This window comes from Odocoileus virginianus, chromosome 1 (assembly GCF_023699985.2).
Source record: "Odocoileus virginianus isolate 20LAN1187 ecotype Illinois chromosome 1, Ovbor_1.2, whole genome shotgun sequence".
Lineage (NCBI taxonomy): Eukaryota > Metazoa > Chordata > Mammalia > Artiodactyla > Cervidae > Odocoileus > Odocoileus virginianus.
Window position 1 is genome coordinate 25,662,067 of NC_069674.1, and position 22,973 is coordinate 25,685,039.

Sequence of the window (22,973 nt, forward strand, 5' to 3'; positions counted from 1 at the left end):
TATAGTGGCTCTTGTCAAGGTCACAGATTTAGTAAATGGAGGAGCTGGGACTTAAACCTGGGATTTTTTATTATAAGTCTAGTGCTCTGTTCCACTATTGCAATGAGTGGGCACGTTCTAAGCATTCAACAAGTGTTGAAAGAGCTATGGGAAATGGTATTTTCACAGTTCAGGTGCCACAGGGACCTCAGGTGGTGTTCCCTCGATGATGTGGGGATTCTGCAATCCCTTCAGGTTCTGGGAAACTCAAGAGTCAGATTCAGCAACTGCATCAGATGGTCAGTGGGGGATGGTGACAGTGCCGTAGATCTGATCTCCAGCCAGAGATCCAAAGCCACTCCCCTCTTCTTTGCCTGGGACAGTGGGAAATGTCTGACATGAGCTTGACTCTGGGCTGTCAAACAGAAAAGGGGGCAAGGCCAAGGCCACGGTGTCTGGTTTAATGCAGGTGATGTTTTCCTGTCACATTTCTTGGCATTGTGTGTGACCCTTAGGAGAGAATTTGGAAGTTGAAGTCAAAAGCATGGGAGGACTGGGTCAAAAAAAAAAAGAAAAGGAAAATGGATACAAACAGTGAGAGGTGTAGAAGGTACAAATTGGTCAGGAAGATAAGTGCAAATTGAACATTTCCTGAGTGTATGAGAGTATGGGCAAAAATGGCCTAAAGTCTTGCATTGTCCAATATGGGCAGCCTCTAACCACATGTGGCTATTTAAATTTCACTGAAGATCCTGTGCCTCAGTTGCAATAACTACATCACAAGTATACAATACTCAGAAGTGGCTAGTGGCTGTCACACCTGACAGAAAGCACCTGTTCTAAACTCACAGAAAGTTCTACTGGACAGTGCTGGGGGACTGCCTGGCTGTCTCCTCTCATTTCTTACTGGCCGCAATGAGTAGGTTCTGACACCTTTCTGGGGAAGAACTGAACTTGAGGAAGCCAGAAGGTACCATTATTCACTCTCCAGCAAACCTACTACTCCTGAAAACTCGAAAGCTTAGCGCGACTAGCAGCATGAACCTACTAGTGTATGAGGCTCCCCGGGCCCTAACCCCTTTCTCCCCCCCCCCCCCCTGCATTTTTACAGCCACTCTGACCTTTGCATATTTTATTCCGACTCTGTTTTACACTGTTTTAATTGATGTTTAATATAGCTTAACTCTGCGTGGTGTTCAAAGCCCCTCACCAGGGGGCCGTTCACAGGCAGAAGCACAATTAATAGCAATCCCCAGAAAATTATGCCCTGTATCGAAGTTGTCATTGCACCATATAAATGCTTATTATTACTATTGAATCCTCCAGCCCTGACACTTCCATGTGTTTACTAGGTAGCAGATAAACCTCTGTTTGTGCCTTCCCTATGCTGCAGCACCATCAGGACTAAATATAGCCCTTGTGTGTATGTTTAGCTCCATTTAGCTGTGCTTTGGAAGAAGAGGGGGTAAAAAAATCAGAGTTAATTAAATTGCCGGAAAATGTAATTTGTTCCTCCCCCACTTGACAACCCCATGAAAGATGAACAGACATCACTGCTACCGAGATGGGTTACTGGCCTCAGCTATGAGGTGGAGGTGAAGCCCAGACTCTGGTAACAGGACACGGCTTTTGGCTAGGCCTCCTGTGAGCATAGAGTGAGCAGGTCTAAGACCACAGGATGCTGGAAGAGCAGCCAGGCACTACCCTGTGCCCAGGCTGAATGTGACCAGAACACAGAGCTCAAGCTTGAGGGGCAATCCTAATTCCCCAAGGAGCCCGAGGGCAATCCAGCTAGGAAATCTGACCCCCAACCATCACCTCTCTTAGTAATCAAACCAATTAATTTTGGGTTCTTCTGAAGCGTAGTTTTTGGCAAGAAAATAGCTTTTCTATGATTCACGTGTCAGGATAAGCGATGGAAAATTCCAGGTGGGTCCGGTACCTGGCCTCTTCCCTTGCTGGCAGGCCTTCCCCTCCTGTGTGCCGCTCTCTGGGCACCCTTGTCTACTGAGAGTCTTCTTTACAGAACACAGAGGCTCTGGAAGACTTCCTCCTGACTTAGCTCCTTGTTCCTTTCTCACTAAAATAATGGAGTGTAGACAACACACAGGTTTACCTCTTCTGTCTACCTGTCACATACAACTAACTCCCTTCTATAGGCCGCCAATGTCATAGTCTCCAAGGTTACATGTACTGCAAGGGGATGGACAGGTGGTGTGGCTGTTGTCTGGGAGGGATTGTAGAAGTGCAGGTGAGAGCAATGTGATCAGAGCGTGGAGAAAGCAGGTCTATGAATTACTGTGTGAATGTGCCCAAGTGATCACCTTCTTCCGGCCTCAGTTCTCAACTACTGTGAACCCTATGGATTGGACAATGTAATGTCTAGGTCTCATAGCTATAAAATGCTCTAATTCAGTATTCTGAATGCTGTATGCTCAAGTCCTTGGAAGCGGAATGGGTCATGCTTATTTCTATTTATAATCCATTTTTTATTTTTGCACTCAATGCTCTATGGAGAAATGTAGATTTCTATTCTAAATTATTCCTAACTAACAAAGGAAAAGTTCTATTTTAGGTTGTTTGACAGGGAAATGTTTTTAACTAGATTGAGTTTCCCATATTTTGTTTGCTCTGCCTTCTTCCATCTTTGCCTAAAAAAGAAGTTTCTAAAAAACCAGAAATGCTTTCGGTACTCTGGCAGAGCAGGAATGAGGCTGCCTTGGCTGAAGTGAGAAGATGGTGCCCTTCTCGGGCCCCAGTGGAGCAGGACTATTTGCCATCTGCTGCACTCGCTGCCTCGACTGCAAACTGGGCCTGTTCTGTCGTTTGCTGCAAATATTAGGAGCTGAGCCACTAGCACTTCCCAGCCACGGCAAGCCTTGAACCCTCCATACACTGCTGCCAAGACCTTCTGAAAGCAGGGGGCCATTTTCCAGCTTAGGAGAAAAACACGTGCATTAAGTGGAACGTCTTTCCCCTCCTCTGCTCCTCCCCAGCCATTCTGAAAGCTTTAGACGGAAAGGGAGACCTGTCTGATGAAGCCAAGGAAGGTGATGGAATTGTCTGTGCAGGCCAGGGCGGTTTATTAATGATCCACAGGAAAAGAACAATCGTCCTGCAGCAGTTTCACCTGTAATTAACCAGCTTCATGGAGAGCCAACTGCCTTCTCCGGGTCTGGCACCTGGTGACCGCAGAGCTACCTGACACAGCAGCACTGGGTTTCTAGCAAAATCTCCTCACTGGGAGAGGGCATCCCAAATAGTGACTTTAACTCACTGGGCAGGCACTCAGGATGTGCGACCGTGGCGGCAATGCTCCTCTGCAGAAGCCTGGCCCCGTGCTCTGGCTGACACGAAAGAGTGAGAGTTGTCTGACGGCAACACTGGTTTCACACCGCCCACGAAGTGCCCGTCCAGGTAAGTGGATCCCTCTGCTGGGTGGTGGAGGTCACAGAGTAGGGGCAGCTCCAAACACTTGGTGGCCCAAACTCTACAGACTGGACGTTCTGGAACTAGCTCGTGCTGCAGAGCGGCTGAGAGGGCTTAATGACTGTGCAAGGCATGGTGGACAACAGATGATTCTGTGTAAGGGTATGCGGTGGAGAATCAACAAAATTCAAACCACCACACAGAAGGGGAAAAGAGATGCTGGGTGAGCCAAGCGCTGCCTCTTGAGTCAGGGCCAGCCTCCCTCTTAAAGGATTTAAAGACCCTGGGGCATCCCTCCAGGTGGGTGATGTCATAAGTACTTGGGGGTTGAGTAGGGTGGTCTCCATTACCTTCTCCAAGTGAGGTAGGCGTTCCCGCTGAAGGAGAACAGAACAACACACTAAAGAAAGAAACTGGTGAGAGCTGTCTCTGTGCTTTACCCGGGGTGGAAACTTAAGAGCCCTTCCTCCCCCACTCCCCACCAGCCTAGTTCCCCCAAGCTGAGTCCAAGTTATGACCTGAAGGGTCACAGATGGAAGGACCGACTTCTGCCTCTACAGCAGAAACAACCAGTTGGCAGTTTTTTACTCCATATACTCAGTTTACACTTTGTAGAAAAACGGATAATCAAGGCAGGCTGTGCCCTTTGGAAGAACAAGGGGAGGAAGCTGCTAGGCGAGGCAGCAACGTCCATCAGCTGTTGCCACATTGTTCTCGCTCAGAGTCCAGCACACGTGGCCAACCCCTCAAAGCCAGTCTCCATCCCCACCCAGCTTTGGTTATAGGAGCCGAGTCCAGTGGTTCTCTCATTCCTGTTCCAGCAGTCCAGAAACAAGAGTGGCCCCAGTTGTAGACCAGCAAAGTAACAGGCAGAAGAAGAGGTCACTGGTGGCTTGGAAGGAAACAGATCGCTCATGATAAATGAATTGGGACTGCCTGCCATTTTTCCTTGCCGTCACCTTAATCAATAAAGGAAAAGGTGAATTGCTATTGATCTTTTCAATACCTCTCAACGATACTGTACAAATTACAGAAACACCAGGGGGAGGGTGAAGGAGAGAGAGAAGAAGGACAGATGGAAGAAGTCTGGGCAGCGGGAGAATGCAGGGCCTCCCTGGAGGTGGTCTTCCTGTCAAGGGGTATTATGGATGCTCAGGACACATACAAACGTGTCAACAAGGGCCCCTCCTCACCCCAGCACTGCTGCCATGAAGAGTGGCCTTGGGGCTCCGTCTACACCGCACATGCTTGGTAGGCCTCATCAGGGCACAGGAAGCCACATGGCTCCTCCTGACAGGAGGTCTCAAGTCTGTAGGTTGAGAGGTACTGCGGATCCCAAGGTCTCAGGAATTTCTTATGCTGCCATTCTCCAGTGGTGTCTGGCTAGGTTACCTCAGCAGCTGACTACAGTTCGGAATGGGGAAGCAAGAATCAAATGCTTCGAGAATAAACTCTGGCTTCACTGTACTAACCCCACCTCTGGGTCAACTGGCAAAACAAAACAAAACTAAACAGGCAGCAGATAAAGTTGAAACTAGTCTGCATGTTACATAATGTTACATATGTTATCATACTTGATTATGACAAAAATGATGGCTTCTGGGGTTCAAGCCTGACCTTTGAAACACTCTGGGCTGAAAGACGTGTCAAAAAGATCAGAAGGTGAGAAGCTAGATCTGGATCCTGGGATTGTGTGCAGACAGGCTTGACAATGTTATCTATATGTGAATAGTCTTCTCCCATGAAGCAGAAAACAGGGCACGCTGGTATCACAGACAGGCATATCAACCCATAACAGGAAGACACACACAGACTGTCTGATTCTCAGGACTTGGACCAACTAGTTGGCTTTAAGGAAGACTGAGAACACTTTATTACTTGGGGACAGCTGCTGTTTAGGAAGCAGTGCTTACTGGAACCAAAGTCATGTCAAGAAAGGGTCAATGTAACAGACAGATGGCATGGCAGAGGGAAAAGGGAAATTCTACCCACGTTTGGCTCAATGAGGTCAAAGATATTTAGACCTCAGGGTCAGGAACAACAGTTCTCTTCTTTTATCCACTGGGTCTAACTGTTCAGAGGCAGATGAGGGAAAAAACTGTATGATCAGAGGTCCCTCTCCAGGTCACAGAGTGCCCTCAGCTTCTGGGTGATTATCTGTCACTGGGGGCCTGGCAACCCTTTTCTACATACATGGGAATAACTGGGGGCTCCCCAGGAACCCCACCCCATGCCTTTCAGCATTCTCCAGGTAGAACAGGGTTAAGTGTTCCCATTCTGCAGATGGTAAAAACCAAGGCTGGCAGGCAGTCACATGGCAAATACAAAGCAGAACCCAACCATAAAAAGCCACGTGTGAAAGCAGCGAGAGCCCTGCCGGGAGCTCTTGGCATGATTCTCCAGGGACAGTGACTCAGGCTGTGATTGTATAATTCCGAAATCAATGACAACACAGTTCGCCAGTCTCCCCACCTTCCTCCCACAAATACCTGAAGGCCCACAACGTAGAGCGAAATAGAATGCAAGTTACAAAGCTGCTGATGTGTTTAGAGTAGAAGTGCTGAGATTAGGAGGAGGAGGTGTTTAAGTGCACCCTGGGCGTTTACAAACGGCCAAGTCTGCAGCCCTGTAAGCCGATGAAGGATGAGCCCTGGCCAACTCTTCTAGGCAGACAAGAGACTGCTGGCCCCACCCACAGGAGCTGTAAGAGGGCATGAAGATAAGAAACAACTATTTAGCAAACACCAGTATCCTTCTACAAGGCATCTTCCAACTCCGAAAGTGACCCTACTCTAAAATTACCAAGTGGCAACTGGCCAGGCCAAAAATCCATATCCAATCAGTGGTAATGGACTATGTGTTGCATCTCCTCATGTAAGGTTGCAGTACTGCCATAAAAACCCTGGGTCAGTAGTTTTAGATTGATTTAACTGGAGCAGCAACGGCCGCCCAGCGCTGCAAGCACTGGAGAGGTTCTGAAGTGCAGTGGCCTATGGAAGGCTCTGGCAGTGAAGGACGGACCTGCCGGTCTTATTTGCATGATCTTCCACCTCTAGGTATACGTTCAGTGCCAAGATCCTTTTCTGGTGACCGTTACAAGGAAATCCACTGCATCAAGAGAAGGGAGAGGGAGAAGGGGAAGGCATTAAGCTAAAATGGAATGAAAAATGACAGTTTCACTGTGCAGCTTCACATTCACTTCTCATTCCTGGTTCAATGGACAGCTTTTGTTCTTGGTGCACTCAATGTCCCAAAGGACTTATCGTGGGTCCTTTTCTTGTCCCTTTCAATCCTGGATAACGCCTGGATCTTTCTTCAGAGCTCCTGCCTGGCATTCCACCCTCCTCTAGCCCTCCAACTTTACCCAGATCAAAGATAGACCCATGGCAGTCAGATGATTATGGTCATGGTAAGGTGGTATGGAGATAAAAAAGACCATCGCTACATCAGAGCATAAGGAAGCGTGGACCAGCCAGGCTCTAAATAAGTCATCCTGGTAGCCCTCATTTTCGAGTCCCAGTGACACTGGGAAATGAGTAAGGTCAGAGTCCAGTGTAAACAGAGAAAGCATGGCAGATCACTCTCCAATTACCCCATGGCAGTCGGGGTGCATGGCACAGTTCCTCAAGCCACTCCTTCTTAGATGTCCATATGACATATGTGGAGTCCTAGCTTCCCCCATTGGTGACAGGTGGCTTATCTTTGGTCCACAGTCAAGTTGAGAAGAGGCTCTGTTTGCAGGTTTAGGACTTCTGAGCATTAGTCTTTCCACTGCACGCAACACTGCCTGGAAGAAGTTGTTCTAATGTGCAGGAGGATGGGAGCAGTAGCAAAGAGACCCAGACTCTTCTCTTCTTTATAGAAAAAGAGACTGGCTGACCCCTGATTCTACTTAAACGCTCCCAACGCACAGGCCTGTGTCCAGTCCATCCTGCCTGCCTTGGCTATGGTGGTTTGTCCTCAGTGAGGTTCCAATCCTAGATTTAGCTCAACTCAGTAAGAATTCTTGTGAGCAATATAAAAGATGTTGTGAGCTTTTGCTCACTGAGAATCTCCTATCTACCAGGGCACCAGTGCTGGGCACACTGCAAATATCCATTATATCCATGATAACACTACAGAGAGGTACCTTTGTTATAAGTAAGGGCTTAGGTATAGTAGGATGGCTGCACTGCACAACCCCAGGAGCACCGTTGGGGTTCCTGAATTCTATTGAATACTGAGTTCTATTACTTGCTGAGACTGCCCAGGTTTTAGAGAGGCTAAGGATCATGTCCAAGGTCACACAATAAATGGTGAAGCTGAAATGAGCACTGAGGTCTGACTCTGCACATGTTACTAACAGTCTTTGTTAAGTGGCCAGGAAGGGAAAGACGTCCTTCAGTGTTCAAGAGATGGGTCTAAAGAATGAGCTTATCCTTGCTGAATATGTGAGACATGCTGTTCAGACCAGGTTAGGGGATCTCTGCTGTTAATTCTCAAGCTTGCTCATAATCTTATTTCATGCACCACCGTGTTTCATAACAGACCATTGGTCACTTTCATTTTCAAAATCCATTTAAGTTCAGCTGACCAGAAACGGTCACGGGTGGAGCGGCAAGGGGGAAGTTCATCACTAAAGCCAGGTCTGGAACCCGTAGGATCTCATCCAGTCCTTGGCAATAGACACAGGGAGTGGGCGTGCTAAAGGCAAGAAGAGGGTGGTGGTGAAGTTGGTTCATCCACCAGAGCGGTCAGGGCTATGCCCTGGGGGGAGTCGCATGAGAAATGCTGGAAAGTTAGTACTACTACTACCTGGAGATCAAATGCAACCCACATTTGCTGGAGAGGAAGAGAAGCTGCTTCCTCTCTGTGGACAGCCCTGCTATTGTATATGAGGAGACGGACTTTAAAATGGCATCAGTTGAATCATATAATTCCAAGGGGAAATGATGAACATTCAGGCAGTGGGTGCGTCTGGGAATATTTAGGACAAACAGAACAGGGAGGTGTGAGGCCTGAAGACCCCTGAACATGCCAGCTTGAAGGCTCACACTCAGGTCTACATGGGCGTGGGCCAAGGTGTCAGGGTCTGAGGTGAGGTTCTTCTGGAAACAGACGGGCAAGTCTGCACGAGGCCATCTCTTATGTGGAAAGTGAACACAATGTGCTAGTCAAGAGATATGAATGAAATAGAACTATTTCCCAAATGAGGCTTCCAGAAAGAAGTGGACAGACTTCATAAGAAGGGATTTCACCTGAAAAATGCTAATTCCAAGTCCCTTTTCTTTAGCCCTTTGTCATTCAGAATGTTACCCGCACCCCACCCCATGCCACCTTTTTTTTTTAAAAGAGAATTGTAACCAAAGCTTAGAAGTAGTGAACCCCCAGGATGATTGAAGAGGTAAGAGAAATCTAAATTAAAATAAACGTCACTCAGCTCACCCGGCTCTTTTACCTCTGAGGAGTCCAGCAGTCTCTTACCTCCTGATAGCAATTCTCCATTTGTTCTAGGCCAGAGGCTCTCCATAGTTCTACAGAAGGCAGACCAGGAGGCTGAACGTGCCTGGCAATAGCCGTCTTCCACAGGGATGGCTCATAAAGAACATCATTTTATGTCAGGCAGGCAGATAGTATCGAATACCATAGGTGGCAGGGGTTCTGCTTAGCAAGGCTGTTTGAAGGATTTTCACGACCTTACGTTTGTAGTGATAATCTGTTAGTGAACCAGTAAATGCATTCTCCAGTGGCAATCACTGCTCACTATAACTCACTTCCAAGCCTCAATTTAGATAAGGTTCAAAGTAAGGACTATGGACTGTTGCAGCAGAAAGATGCAAGAGGAAGTCATGTTTGAGCCTTTCACATCTTTACTCTGGGACTGATGTGGGTTCGACTAAAGATGGAAAGGAAAAACCAGTGCCAGGGACTGCCCTAGCATTGCCAAGGCTTCTACCTATGGAGGAAAAAATTTGTTAGGTCTACACCTCTAATTTTGATGTGCTGGAAGGCATATTAAGAAAAACCAAACTAAAATGGCAGAAAAAACACAGAAGTTTATCAAGGAAGAGTTCACCACAGTAAGGACCTGTTATCCAGGGAAAGGATTCTCTCTGCTGAAAAGGATTTTCTTTCCTGAGACAGAATGGCATCCTTGAGACCTTCCCACTATATATATATATATATATATATATATATATATATATATCCCACATAGAGGCTATAAGGAGGCCGCATCTCTTGTGGACCTTTTATTCTGCCCCCAAATCCCAACATCCAGCCCGGGATGCAAACACTAGCCTCTGGAGGGCAGTGAGGCCTATCAAACCTATACCAGTCGGGCTGTATGACATAATTACAGGTAATAGGATCTTGGCCAAGCCAATGAAGAATTAGGCCCAGCAGCTATTTCAGAAGAATGGATGCAATTCTATGCTTGACTAGCTATGAAAGTTCCAGGCAGAAGAACAGGGAAACAGACAACAGCCAGCTGAGCCAGCAGCTTTGCTGAGAGGAATCCCACTGGAGCCAGCACACTGCTGGCCCCCATCAGCGCATGCTGCTGAGTTTGCTTGGGGAAGGCAACTGGTGACTGGTTCCCAAGGAGTTTAAAAGCCAACGGGGCGTTGGGGGTGGGGGTGGATACCAGTAGCTGGGGGGAGGAGGGAGAAAAGGGCAATGTGACGTTCTTCATTATATTTAGCCTCACCTCTTTGATTTTTGATGCCATTTTCATTGAATAGGACTAGAATGGGAATTGAGGGCCCTCCTCCTAGAGCTTTTAGAGGTAACTTGGCAAGAGTCAGGAGCCCATAAATGAAGGAGCTGTAAGTGGGCAGCCTGGTATTCACACGGTGCTTGCAGCCTATCCCTGAACAGAAATTTGAACTTCAAAATAAACCCTTCACCTCAGTAAGATCAACAAAAGCAGAGGACGGAAACCACCAGGGAGGGAAAGAGACAAGCAGCATCTATTAGGAGCCTGGGGAAGGACAAAATGCTTTCTGTTTGAACACTGGAATTAAAAACAAAACAAACAAACGCACGCTCAAATACCATTATCTCATCACCCCATCTGTAAGACAGGGAGACCAAAGGAGGTCGGAGTCCCCTAGAAAGCACAGTCAGGTCTGAGTAATGGACTTTTTCTATGAGAAGATCTTAAATTAGCAGCTGTATGTCCAACCTCAATACTCCAAAGACTTCCTCTCCACCCCACAAATGTTAAGCTTAGCTTTCCTGAAGAACCAGAACAGACAAGAACAGGCCTTCTTCCCAGTCTCTAGAATTAGGTCACAGGGAATCAATGAGTTGATTTAATGATTTAATGAACATTTATCAGTTACACAAGAGGCAAGATACAAAGAACACAAAGGCAGAAAGCATGCTCCCTGTCCTTGAGGAGCTAATGATCTAGTGGGGAGGCCAACACAGACAGATCACTTCAACATCACTGGCCCGTACGTGACCGATGTCTGTATGGACACAGCGCTCTGGGGACTGAAGGAAAGCCATCTGCCCAGCCTGAGAGATCCAGGGAGCGCTAAAGAGAGAGAAGAGGGTATATCTGGATGGACAGATGGGAATAAGAGAGCAAAAGAAGGGGGTGGTTGATATACTGGGTGGAGAGCTTAAGTTGACCTCACAGATGGGAGATATGGAATGAAATGTTACATATGGGGAATCGTGAATTATAATGTCAGTTGTGATGAGGTGCAGATTATGAAACGAATAGTGGAGATACCTGAAGTTCAGAGGTTATCACAGATACATGTAAACTAAGGAGGTTAAACTTCATCCCAGAGGCAATGGGGAGTTACATATTTATAAATGATGCATCTTTTGAGAAAGGTTAAAAATAGAAATATGGACATACATGATCAAACTAATATGAAGCAAGGCAGGTCAGAGAGAAATTATACAAAAATTAAAGCCCACTAAGGCCAAACAAAGGATGAAGCAGGAATCAAGCAGATAAGTGATATAAGAACTATGACAAGAAGAGAGTCAGTAATTTGGGAAGGCACGGCTCTTCTGCGGTTGTGAGCCCCTAGAGTCAGACTCAGAGACTCTGACTGCTCAACCAGTGTTGGACCTCCAGGCAGATCCTTTACAAATTTATTAGTTCCAGATATTTGAAGGCTGAGGAATATACAACATAGCTAAAAAGAATAACCATCTTATAATAGCAAAACTGGCAAAATCTGGGGAGAAAAAACACTCATTTGGGAATGCAGGCATTTGAATTTTGGTATTGATATTTGTCCTACAATAAGCTCTGTGAATAGAGGCAGTTCACTCTGCATCTTAGTTTCTAGAATTGTAAATCTGGGGATAATATTTTTCTTATAGGTTTGCTGTGAGAGTAAAACAAAGTATTATATAAGAAAGCACTTTTACATTAGAAAATGCTATACAAAATTGATCACTATTAAGACAGAAAATCTTTACTTGAGCCCCCATCAAAGAAAATAGCCTTAAATTAATTGAAAAAAAAAAAAAAAGGAAAGACCCCCGGTGGGATGAACTGTCAAGAATGTGTGGGGGAGGTGAGAAAAAGCCTCAACCCTTCAATCAGCCTTTAATGCCTAGGGGGATAACAGAGGTGTTTAGAAAGCTGGCTTGCTGTCTTTGCTCTTTTCTGGGCAGTGGTAAAGATAATATAGAATAGGGTGTCTTTGTCTAAATAAGTGCAACATTGCCGGATGGCTGGCTTGCTTTTCCAGCAGGTTATTCTCTCCAGCTCAGCGAGGGCTAGCAAGGGGCAAGACACTGGTGAGAGCTGGAGAGCAGTGGGTGTCCTCCACCCTGGTGGACTTCCCGTGGCTTGAACCATCCTCATCGATTTGATTCAGACAAGTAACATGGCTACTGTTTCTCCTCACATTTGTCTCCTGGACAGGGAAGGGGCCTGCATGGACAGACGGGAAAGAAAGGGCGAGAGGGCAGGTACCAAGAACTCTGGGGGAAAGACAGGGCATGAGGGAAAACACTATTTTGATCAGTGGTGAACTGCTTAGACCGGTTTACCTTTTTCTCATCAGACGCAGTACATTTGGTGCTAAAACAAAGAAGGAACCACTTTCCTTTTAAATTAAGTATTCTTCTTTCCCAGACAAACCCCTCTGTAAATAAGACACCAATATTCAATGCTGAGCCCACATTTTTCTAAAACATAAATACTTGCTCTTCAAACAGCAACAGTTGCTTGCGATGCTTCTGTGTATTTTTGTATTTTTTTTTTTTTTTTTTTAAAGCAGGGGTAGTGGGAGGGAGGGAATCCAGGACTGAGCCCAGGCCACTGCAGCCTGCAGAATGAGCTCCCCAGGGGGACAGCCTCCCTGTGGATGCCGGCAGGAAGAAGGGAAATAGGTCAGGGCAGCAGCCTGAGCTTTCGGCTCACTCTCCAGCATGAGGATGTCATTTTCCAGGCAGCAGCAAAGGGCAATTTTGGAGAGCTCAGGACAAAGGGGTCATTCAGAAAGGCCTTGGAAATGATGCCCCCATCCCCCCGGGAACTGCCTTCCTACAGCCGGGAACTGCGAAGAGGGTTCAACTGTGGTGCTGATCTCTTTTAATAACACCTTTTGGTTCCCTCTCTAACAGTGCAGGTTCTCCTGCTGCAGCGGCAGCATTGGATCAGTGAGCGAGGGCTAGCTAGCTGGCCTTCTGACACAAAGGTGTGGAGAGATTCCCCAACGACTGTTTAACTCCCAGGAAGGGCTTCAGAAAGAAGAGGATGACCTGGGATCGCTGGATCAATGTTTTAGACACAATGCCAAGGCAGAGAAGAATCACTTACCCAGGACCACATGATAACTGGAGTGTGAAAAACTCGGAGTTTGCACTTTTAAGCTGGTTGGTTATCTAATGCTCTCTCTCACCACTACTTTTGGGAAGATGCTAGCAACGGGCACAATTCTCCATCTGGGAAATTACACCGGATCTTCCTGTCCTTGGCAATGTGGCAGGGAATTGCCTGAAAGAGGCAGCTGTATTTGGGGGGCGGGGGGGTGCCTGGCAGAGGGGGTGTCACCACGCACATGCTGTCCAGTGGGACACAATGATCTCATGTTGTGTGATCCAGAAGTGGTCCAGCCTCAAAGGCAGGGGACATGAGAACAAATCCATTTTCAGGGCTATACCCAGTCATTTAAACCCAACCCAGCAAAACCTGTGTAGTACAGTCAGCAAACATTTTTGATAAAAAGACAGATAGTGAATATTCCAGGCTCTGTGGACCATATATCCTGTTGGAACCACTCAACCTTGCTGTTATAACATGCAAGGACCCATAGACAGTATATAAAAAGGTTAGTGTGGCTGTGTTTCAATAAAGCTTTATTTACAAAACTGGCAGTGGGCCGGGCTTGCCCACCCTTGCTCTACACCAAATGAGAGAGGCTGGGAAGAAAAGCTGAAGTCCTTTGAGAGTTCCTGGGTTGCTGTGGCCTTCCAGGTTACAAAGAGAATCTGGTAACAATGTCGTGTCTAGCCTATAGTTAATACCCTGAAGCTGGCAGCACCACCAGGATACCCAGACCATTGACCTGAACAGTCCTGTCAGGGTCCCGACTCAGGGAAGGGAACAAATGCCAAGAGGAACCAATGGCTGAGGAGAAGGGCCATGAAGAAAGATGGAAAAAAGGCAGAAAGGCAATGAGAGGTGGCAGGAAGACACTCAGGAAAATGAGCTGCGTGATGGCCAAAAATGCCAGGCACTCTCTCCTGATGAGTGTGATTGTAAAAACACACTTTGGCAAAGCAGGGTGCTCAGGTCTCAAGATAATAGGGGCTGGCTGAAATGAGAGGGGTCTTGTGTGTGACAGTGCAGGCTCCACAAGAGGATATGGGATGCAAAAACTGCAAGTCTGTCTCCACCCGAAACTGGGAAAGAGACAGACAGCACTTCCTGCCCCATTGACCCAAAGCTAAGACAGTGCACCTCATAAACAAGGAGACACTTTTCAGGGCCAGGTGCCCCACACTTGAGCTTTCTGTCTGCTCCCTGCTCGGGTGTTTATTACACAGCCCCTCCACTACTTCACATCCTTCTCAAGCCAGTCTCTGGATTCCTGAGTCCAGCTTGATGGCCATGCCTCCCTCTGTGGGGTCACACATGGGCCCCAGGAGGTGCTGTGAAATCAACCTAAGATCCGAGTGCTGCTCCTTTCCGAGATCAGATTTGTAGTGACTGGGGAAGGTAAGAAGGAAGATAATAAAAAGTAAGATAATAAAACATATATATATATATATATATATATATATAAATAAAGAGGGGGATGTGGCAGGGTCAAGGACAATCACATCACCACACCTGTTTTACTGAGCTAAATGTGATTACCAAGGGAATTCAGCTGCGGCCATCACAGCAGCGTTTGGCCCCTGAAGAGTTCCTGGAAAGAAGTCTTCAGTGGACACTGCCCTGAAGGTGAGAGTTCCGTGCGGTGCGCATCTGTGGTCCCATGCTCAGCCACCCAGGCAACCACATGGCCCTTCTCCTAAGAATGGGAAGGATCTCTACACTTGAGGACCAATCTGTCAGGCATTTCTACATTCTTGTGGGGTAGAGGGAAGATGGCAAAGAGAAACACTCCCCAGGACAACTCCTGAAATGAAAATGAGGATACTATACAGCCAAAAGTTAGTGAACAAGCCTATAACAAAACAAAACCCCCCCTTCATTCCTATGCTGTTCAGAAAGGAGTTTTCATGTACTATGAAGGAAACCGCCTAGAATTGGCTATAACTGGCTCCTTTAGTCAGAATCCCAAGTTATCCTCCGTTTAGGCCATACTTGTCTTTCCTTTGGATAAAGACCTTTCAAACCCATCAGCCCAACAATCATCCAAGCAGCTAAGAAAATATGGAAAGGCTCCATGTTTCTCTATCAAGAATCCCCAACTTACAGGTATGAAAGATTGGGACACTCCGACTAAGATCAGTATCAACCATGGATAAGATTAAGGATCTGCAAACTCACTTACGTGCCAGGGGCACCAAAGAGGATGGGGAAGACGCTTTAGCTTTTTCAACAATCAAATATCAGCAAGTACACAGACAAAGGTAAGGTCATAATAACCATGAGACAGTAAAAGAGCTTTGGGCCACTCACTCCTTTCAGTGGTCAGTATTCTCTTTGACCCCCTTTGTGCTTTTGGGTATCACCAGTGGGCCAGAAACATGATCAGGAAGAAAAATGGCTGGGGAAACAAGAGTTGAAAAAGAAAAGGGAAAGCAGCTTTAGAAGATGTGAAACAACAGAAGAGGATACTGGTGAGAAATGAACAGAAACGTGACTAAGAGAGTAAGTGATGAGGATGTTACCAAGAAATGTCTCACGCAGCCCAGTGAGCAAAACAACCTCTGTTCCTGCTCCCTGTGTGAAGTCTTCAAGTCATGACCTTGAGTGGACTCACCTGCTTATTCCAACATGAAACAGTTCTGTAGTTCCTTATTCAAAGGATATATTGCAGGAGTGAAATTCTAAAATATCTGCCCCTTTAACTCAATTCCTATAGGGTCAAAAATGTCAATAGCTACTGACAACAGGAGTGTTTGGATTCTGGAAACACTTCTCTGGCACATGGGGGCGGGGTAGCTTTAATTGATAACAATTCAGCCTGCTCGGTGCAGTTGCAAAATAGCAGGGAAAGACACCTTGCATACCAACATGAGGACTGCTTCTTCACAAACAAATGCATCTGACCACACATGAAATAGAGGGCAATGTGATACTGATGAGACAATTAAGGAGGTTAAGCACCCCCCCCCTTAATATATTCACTGACATTTCAAATCAAAATGAGAGATGTGAAAGCTTATAAACAGGAATTTGTAGCACTTAACATCCCAAAGAAGCCCACACTACTGCTCCCAGGAATCTACAAAGATCCATGAGCAAGCTAACCTCTAAGATCCCCATAATCTTTTTCACTGTTATGAAATATGATATTGCATTAAAGCAGGAGGTACCCTGTGGATTTGACTGCTTAGAAAAAAAAAAAGGAAAAAGGCAGATCTAAAACCCTAAGCCCGAGTCCAGCACACTCCCCACTGTTCCTTTTTTGTGCTCCCCTAGCAGAATGAGTGACAGGCATACTCCTGGAAAGAAGATGGATCTGTTGACTATGACTTGATAGAAATTAGCAGGTAGATGGGCACCATGGCAGCTGAGCAGCCTCACTCCTGCCTGCAAGAGCCAGCCCAACAGGCAGAAACAGAAATACAATTAAATTAAGTCAGAAAACCCGCTACAGAAAATGCAATTACTCAAAGATACAAATAAATGTTCAAAGAAAATTGGCCCCTGACAGGGTTAGTCAAGCTTCTAAATCCAGCTGGAGGCAGGCAGCTCTGGGCTGATTCACCAAGAAGGAGACCACAGAGCTGAAAGCTCACTGCCTCAGCATCCTGGCTGGGCAGGCTGGCGTTCACCCCTCATCCTAGGACACCCAGGGTGAGGAGCAATTGGCGGGTAGCTGGTCAATGAAGCAGGGCTCCAGGAACAGGATGTGGGCAGACATGGAATGGATCATGGACATGGAAGGCGGAGCGCCAGAGAAAGGGGCAGACGGATCTCTGACACTGCAGGAAAACACCAGACCGAGTGAGCCCCGCTCCCTCCGCCCTCCTCATCCAAGAAGCAACTGGAAGACGTTCTACCTCTCGCTGCAGCACCAGCTCCTTGGTGAAAAGTGTTGCCTCCTCACTGAATGGCTCCCCTTCCTGCACCAAACCTGGGAGGTTCCGGGCTCCTCTGGGGCATTCGATACCTGTGTCAGGAGAAAGGAAGAATTTGTGATAGCCACATAGGTGCTGGATGATAATGCATGACATGAGGTAGGACCGAGAAGTGGCAGGAGGGGAGGTGTTTAGTTCACCTGAGGTGGGAAAAATGACCACTATCAGGGCAGCAACAGTGGAGAAGGGGATCTTGGTCACAGGGTCTGGAAATTATTAAGATCACCAGGGGAGTTCCAAGTAAGATATTTGGGAAACACCCCCCACTCCACCAAGATGTGGGATGAATCCTTGTCTTGGACTCCTCGCTCTGTAAGGAACTATAGTCTCGCCGCTTCAACCATCACTTACACAAATGGCTCTCTCACCTAAATTACACTGATATCCCCAGCCATTCTGCCTCCTGAGAGCTGTTCTGGCTGATGCCTAGACATTTTCTCTTTACTATCTGACTTGCGCAACCAATTCAAAAGTGTTAACTTGGTGTCATTTTCCTCTTCAAATAAGCTTCCCCTTCTGTCCTCTGGCTATATTTGGGACAACAGTACCATCAGTATTTCATTCAGAATGGGAGACAGAAAAAAAAACAGAATCTTGATGAAATATTAGGTGTCTGAAGCCAGACAGACCTGGATTCACATCCTAGCTGTCATTTATTAGATCTGTGACCATGGCCCAGTGACTGAGCCCACTCAAAGCCTCAGTTGTCCTATTTGTAAAACCTACTTCACGTGGCTGTTGGCGGAATTAGGGGAGATTATTACGGCAAATATTTAGTACCATGCCTGACATATGGGAAGGTTCAATACATTTCAGCTCTTATTATTGTATCATTATTATCACTGACACAATTACCCATGCTCAAAATCTCAGTCCTCTTTCATTCTACAAAGTAGCCTGCAAGATTCTTGAGGACAAAATCTCCCCTTTCACATGCCTATGTACTCAAGGACAGCACTGTATACAATATGGGTGCTCACTAACCAAAGCAGACTGCATTTTCTTTCTCTGTTTCAATCATTATGTTGCAGATATTTATCATCGATGGTGGTCACCTGTGACAGGCCACGAACTACTGTCACATTTTGATGTCTGAATTAGATTTCCCCAAAATTCAAACTGCAGCTGCGTAATTACAAAGCCAAAAACCTAGGTTAGAAACCTAGGAAAGGAAAGTAATCATAATATGCGGAGGCGGGACACACTCAGTGCCCATATCTAAACCACTGCTGGCCTCTCCTGCTGCAATAAGGCAGTTCTGCTGGAAGGTGTGACCTCTTATTTATAAACAGCCTCAGGGACAGTGACAGATGATCTGGCTTGGGAAGGTGGCATAGGGCGGTCACCTGCTGGGAGCCTTTGGGAGAACAGGGGCCACTGCTGCTGGGACAGAAGGTACACCCCTTACAGATGAAGCCAGGTGGCTGCACATGTTTCTGGCCGCAGCACAGATTCAAGGTCAAGGAGCTCAGAGGAAAGGTAATAGTTTATACCCCAGGTTTTCAGAAGCTCAAGAACAGAGCTCTCTCTCCAAGCCTCCAGGCCTCAGAAAAGGAACACACGATGTCGAACAGAACTCTGGACGGGGAGCACAGCCCCAGGAGAGAAACCACAGCAGGGGAGTACCTGGAGCTGGTGCCAGGATCCCTCCCCCACTCAGGCGGAGATGGGATGCGGAAGGCCCTACCTGAGTGCCACCTGGGCAGGAGGTCCCCAGGGCTGCCTCTCTCCCTTCCTGCACCTTTAGTGCCAGGCTGTGAAGGAGAAGTGGAACTGATTTTTTGAAAAAGACATCAATAAACTCATGGGACCAAGAAGCCTAAGATTCACTTTGAGAGGAGATGAGGGCTCCAGAAAAATGAAAGCTAGCCTATCCATGACTTTCACAATGTTATTAACCAAAAACCCTTTCCATTTTATATGTGTACACTAAGCAAAAATTGTAATTATCAGAGGAAAATAAACCATTCTATTCTGGCCACATAAGCATAGGTAAAACACTGTTGCTGAAACAAGAGTACCGCGAAAACAAGTGTTCAGTTTGTTTGTGACTCTCGGATGGGACGTGACTGGGGTCCTGTGGGTGGGGCTGCGGTGTCACAGAGTCACTCTAGGTGACCAGATGTCCCCACTCTCTTCCCTGTCCTTGCCTGGGTATTCTGAAATCTCAAGGGGGCAACACACCCCGCCAGCCCTCTCTGAATCCTGGGAGATCACCAAGTGATTAACTGGAGAGGCAGGATGGCCCACTGAGCCTGGGGAGGCAAATAAGTCAAGCTGAAATGGATTCAAGCCTGGAGAGACTCTTGGGCCTGTGGTGAGCAAACCTTAACCACTGCATGTGGACTCAGAGGCAAAGGCGGGCCTAAGTTCTGCTACCCCTCCACCTGCCAGGAGCTGGGCTCCAGCTCTTCAAGGGGACAAGCTGAAGTAGGCTGTCTCCCTGCCTTCCAAATGGGAAAAGTAAACACATCCCAGCACATCAATTCCCATCAGGCAGGCGGTAAGAGAAAGGAAAGTTGCCTGAGAACAAGAACATCCTCGCTGCTTTTATCATTCACTCCCCTTTCTCCTGGGCTGATTCGTCCCTCTCTCTGACCTGCCTCTTCTGAAGTAACCCCTTCTGAGGCAAAACCTGTCTCAACGTTGCATCTCAGGTCTGGGTCAGGATGGCTTAGCTGATGCTAATTACTAGGACAGAGAGAGGTTCTATCCAGTGGGAGCAGGTACCAAACACTGAAACCCAGGTGGACCCAGGTATAAGTTCTAGGAGAATAAAGGTGAATGAGTATTTACTGAGCATCCTTGACTACCAATGAATTGACATGTGGCCCCAAGTCACCAAGTAGCCAATCTGAACCCTAGACTGTCAGCCGCTAAAGCTACTGAGAAAAAGGCCAGTTCTGGAGTCAAGCACTGCTGTCGCCAGACAGTGTCGGACAAGGTAGGAGTGCAGGACTGGGGGACTCCGCTTCGTGTTGGGCAGGTGAGGGCAGCAGCAGCTGGAGCTGCCATGTGTGGCAGCCGTGCCCGCGGCACTGGGGTCCTCGAGAGCAGAGGCAGGGGGATCCCTAGATACAAGGGGGGCCCCCAGGCAGGATCGCAAAACAGGGAGTGGGTGGGTGAGGTGGAATCTATTACCAGACCAGGGCAACAGTTGGGGCTAGGAAAGCAGGAAGGGCTTTTACAACATTGACTATCTGAGTGTTAGAAACCTGATGAGCCAAGCTACTTCTGTAGACGGACTGAGTAGATGAGTGTTTTTCAAACTTTTATCATTTATTATGATTCCCTCCCCCCATTCACATATGGGGATGCACATATATACAACAGTTTCTACAAAAGAGTGGTCAGTTGTGACTACATGTGATACTCTGTCTCCCTTCTCTATTTCATTAATGAAAACGACATACAGTTACGAAACTGAATTAACTGAAAACCTCGGGGTGAGGGGGAGGAGCTGCAAGGTCTAGGGCTTGGGGAAGACTGAGGTGTGAAGAAAGAAGGCTGGGTGGCCTGACGGCCCTCTCTGAGAGGTCAAAGGCTACACCAAGTGCTTACATACCAGCTTTGGGACTTGGCTTTCGTGTCCCAAGGGATCAAGGACAGGACAAGAAATATGTGGCCCACTAACAGAGAGTAAGTCAAACAAGGTAACGTCGTAAGGTAGGAGAGACAAGACGTAGCTGCTGAAGGCAGGGGGAGGACACGTGCAGCCAGCGAGGGGAATCCTGCTACGCTCTCCCCTCCGGAGAGGCTGGTCAGTAGGGAAGCCCGTCCACACTGTACCTCTGACTCAAATGCCCCTCGGTGCCGGGCTGGCGTCCCCAGTGTGCTGCTTTGTTACTGATGCAATGGACTTAGAGAAGGCTAAAGAAAACATACCACGGGAAAGAAGTCCAGGCTCTCTGCAGCGACCCGGAGGCTGCAGAAGCTAAGCTGGGCCGGCCCACGTGCCACAGAGGTGAGCGGGAAGCGCGTGTCACCGGGCTCTGGAAGCCCTCGGTAGGCAGGCCAGGCAGAGCTGCAATTCTGGTTGGGGCTCAGTCGCCACTAGCTGCTCTTCCCCACTAAGGCCCCAGGGCCGCCCTACCTGCTCACGAGGACACAGTTAACTGTGCTGAGCTTCCAATGCCACATGTGCAGGTCAGCCACCAAGCTGACCCCTGACACAGGCAAGCCTCGAATACTGAAAACATTGTTGTCATTTTTTTAAATCCCAAACATTCTTGAACATTTCCGTCCTATAATGGGGAGGGCAGAATGGAGAAGAGATAGACCCCCATGGGGCCCTCGCAGCTGACTTCTGCCAAGGGCAGACACAGGAGAGGCAGGCCAGACATGCCTGCTTCTGCTCCAGAGGCTCCCTGACCTCTTTAAAGCCTGACAGACAGACCTGCCTAAGGGAAAAGCCATTATCCCTCACACCTTCTCTACACTGATAGGAAGGCAGACCAAGATTACTTAAAAACAGAACCAGAAGAGAATTTGCTTGATCCTGTACATTTGAGAAAGAGAAAATTCATCACCAGCCATCGGCACATCATTTCTGGTTTCTATTCTGCTGCTGACAAAGTATCACACATCTCCAAGACTCAAGGTCTCTGACTGTAAAATGAAGGAGCTCCAAAATTCTCTCCTGGCCAGGAAATCCTACTGTCTGCATCATGCCCTTCTGAGATTTCCCATGTCAGGTTTGACTCCGGGAGTACAGGGCGCCTCCTTCCAAATGTCAAATCCTGGGCTTATATACGAGCATTCTATTAAAAAGAAATTATACATTTAGAGACATTGACTAACTAGGTCAATTAACACAAACACTTCGGTCAGTCAGCTCTGGAGCAAGAAGTACAAATTGTTGTAAATGATACGATAATGGCTACATAAGATTCTGTTGATGGCCATGTGAGAGAGTCATGTATTGCTTGAATATTTTACATTACATGTTGAATTTTATGATAATTAAGCCTCTGGGCTCAAAGCATTGTGCCTTTTTTCTTTATTGAAGTGACGGAAGTATCACAAATTTGCCTCGGCTAGAAGTGACAGCTTCCCAGTGGCTCTTAGTCCAGCAAACAAGAGGCCGGGCATTTGCAGCTGGAAACAGAACTCCAGTGGAAACAGTAACCAACTGGAAGGATTAGTCGATGGTGTTTATCACTCGTTTACTGTATGTTTGTTACTGCATTGGACATCACGGAGGGAAGGATGGAGCCTTCTGCCTTTGGATACTTGCCGAGATCCCCTGGCAGACCTTTTCTCTCCCTATTTCACAAATATGCATCACTGCCTACTCTGGGTTAGGCACTGGGTTGGGAGGTGAAAACTCAATGATGAAAAAGAGACTTTGTCTGAATGAAGCCTAATTAGCAGTATGACAATATCATCTTCCCCACCATTGTATGAAGTATGCTGTCGGTGACGGAATTTATCATCAGTCTTTAGGGTGCTGGATGTTATGCAGTAACATGCGATATCTGGATTATGGCAGGAAGGTGCATCTCTGTCTAAGAGACTCTTGGGACGATGCACTGGACCAGTCAATCACGGGCTAGCCACTGGCCCGTCCCTTGCTAAGAGGCAGCCTCAGGCAGCTGTTTTCACACACATGCCCCTGGCTTCTGTCCTCTCCCCAGTCACAAGTTGGGGATGGATGCCAGAGCAGGAGGTGAGAAATGAGGGAGAGAGGGCAGAGTTGCTCCTGTACCTGATTCAAGGATAGTCAATTTATAGCAGATGGCAGAGGGGAAGTAAGCTCTGTCTAAAGAGAAGTGAAAGATAACAGGTGAGAAAGATTCCTTCTGGAAACTGGGCAGTGTGCAGAACATGAGGCCATGAGGAGG

The 22,973-nt window shown here is 47.3% G+C and overlaps 1 protein-coding gene across 1 annotated transcript in view; it reads right to left on the bottom strand.

Moving 5' to 3' along the window:
* SND1 (staphylococcal nuclease and tudor domain containing 1) overlaps positions 1-22,973 on the bottom strand; it is a 410,101-nt gene that overhangs the window by 81,448 nt on the left and 305,680 nt on the right. The window contains exon 16 of the mRNA XM_020914889.2: positions 17,053-17,162. Within this exon, the coding sequence (XP_020770548.2) occupies positions 17,053-17,162 (110 nt within the window). The remainder of the gene's footprint in view (positions 1-17,052; positions 17,163-22,973) is intronic.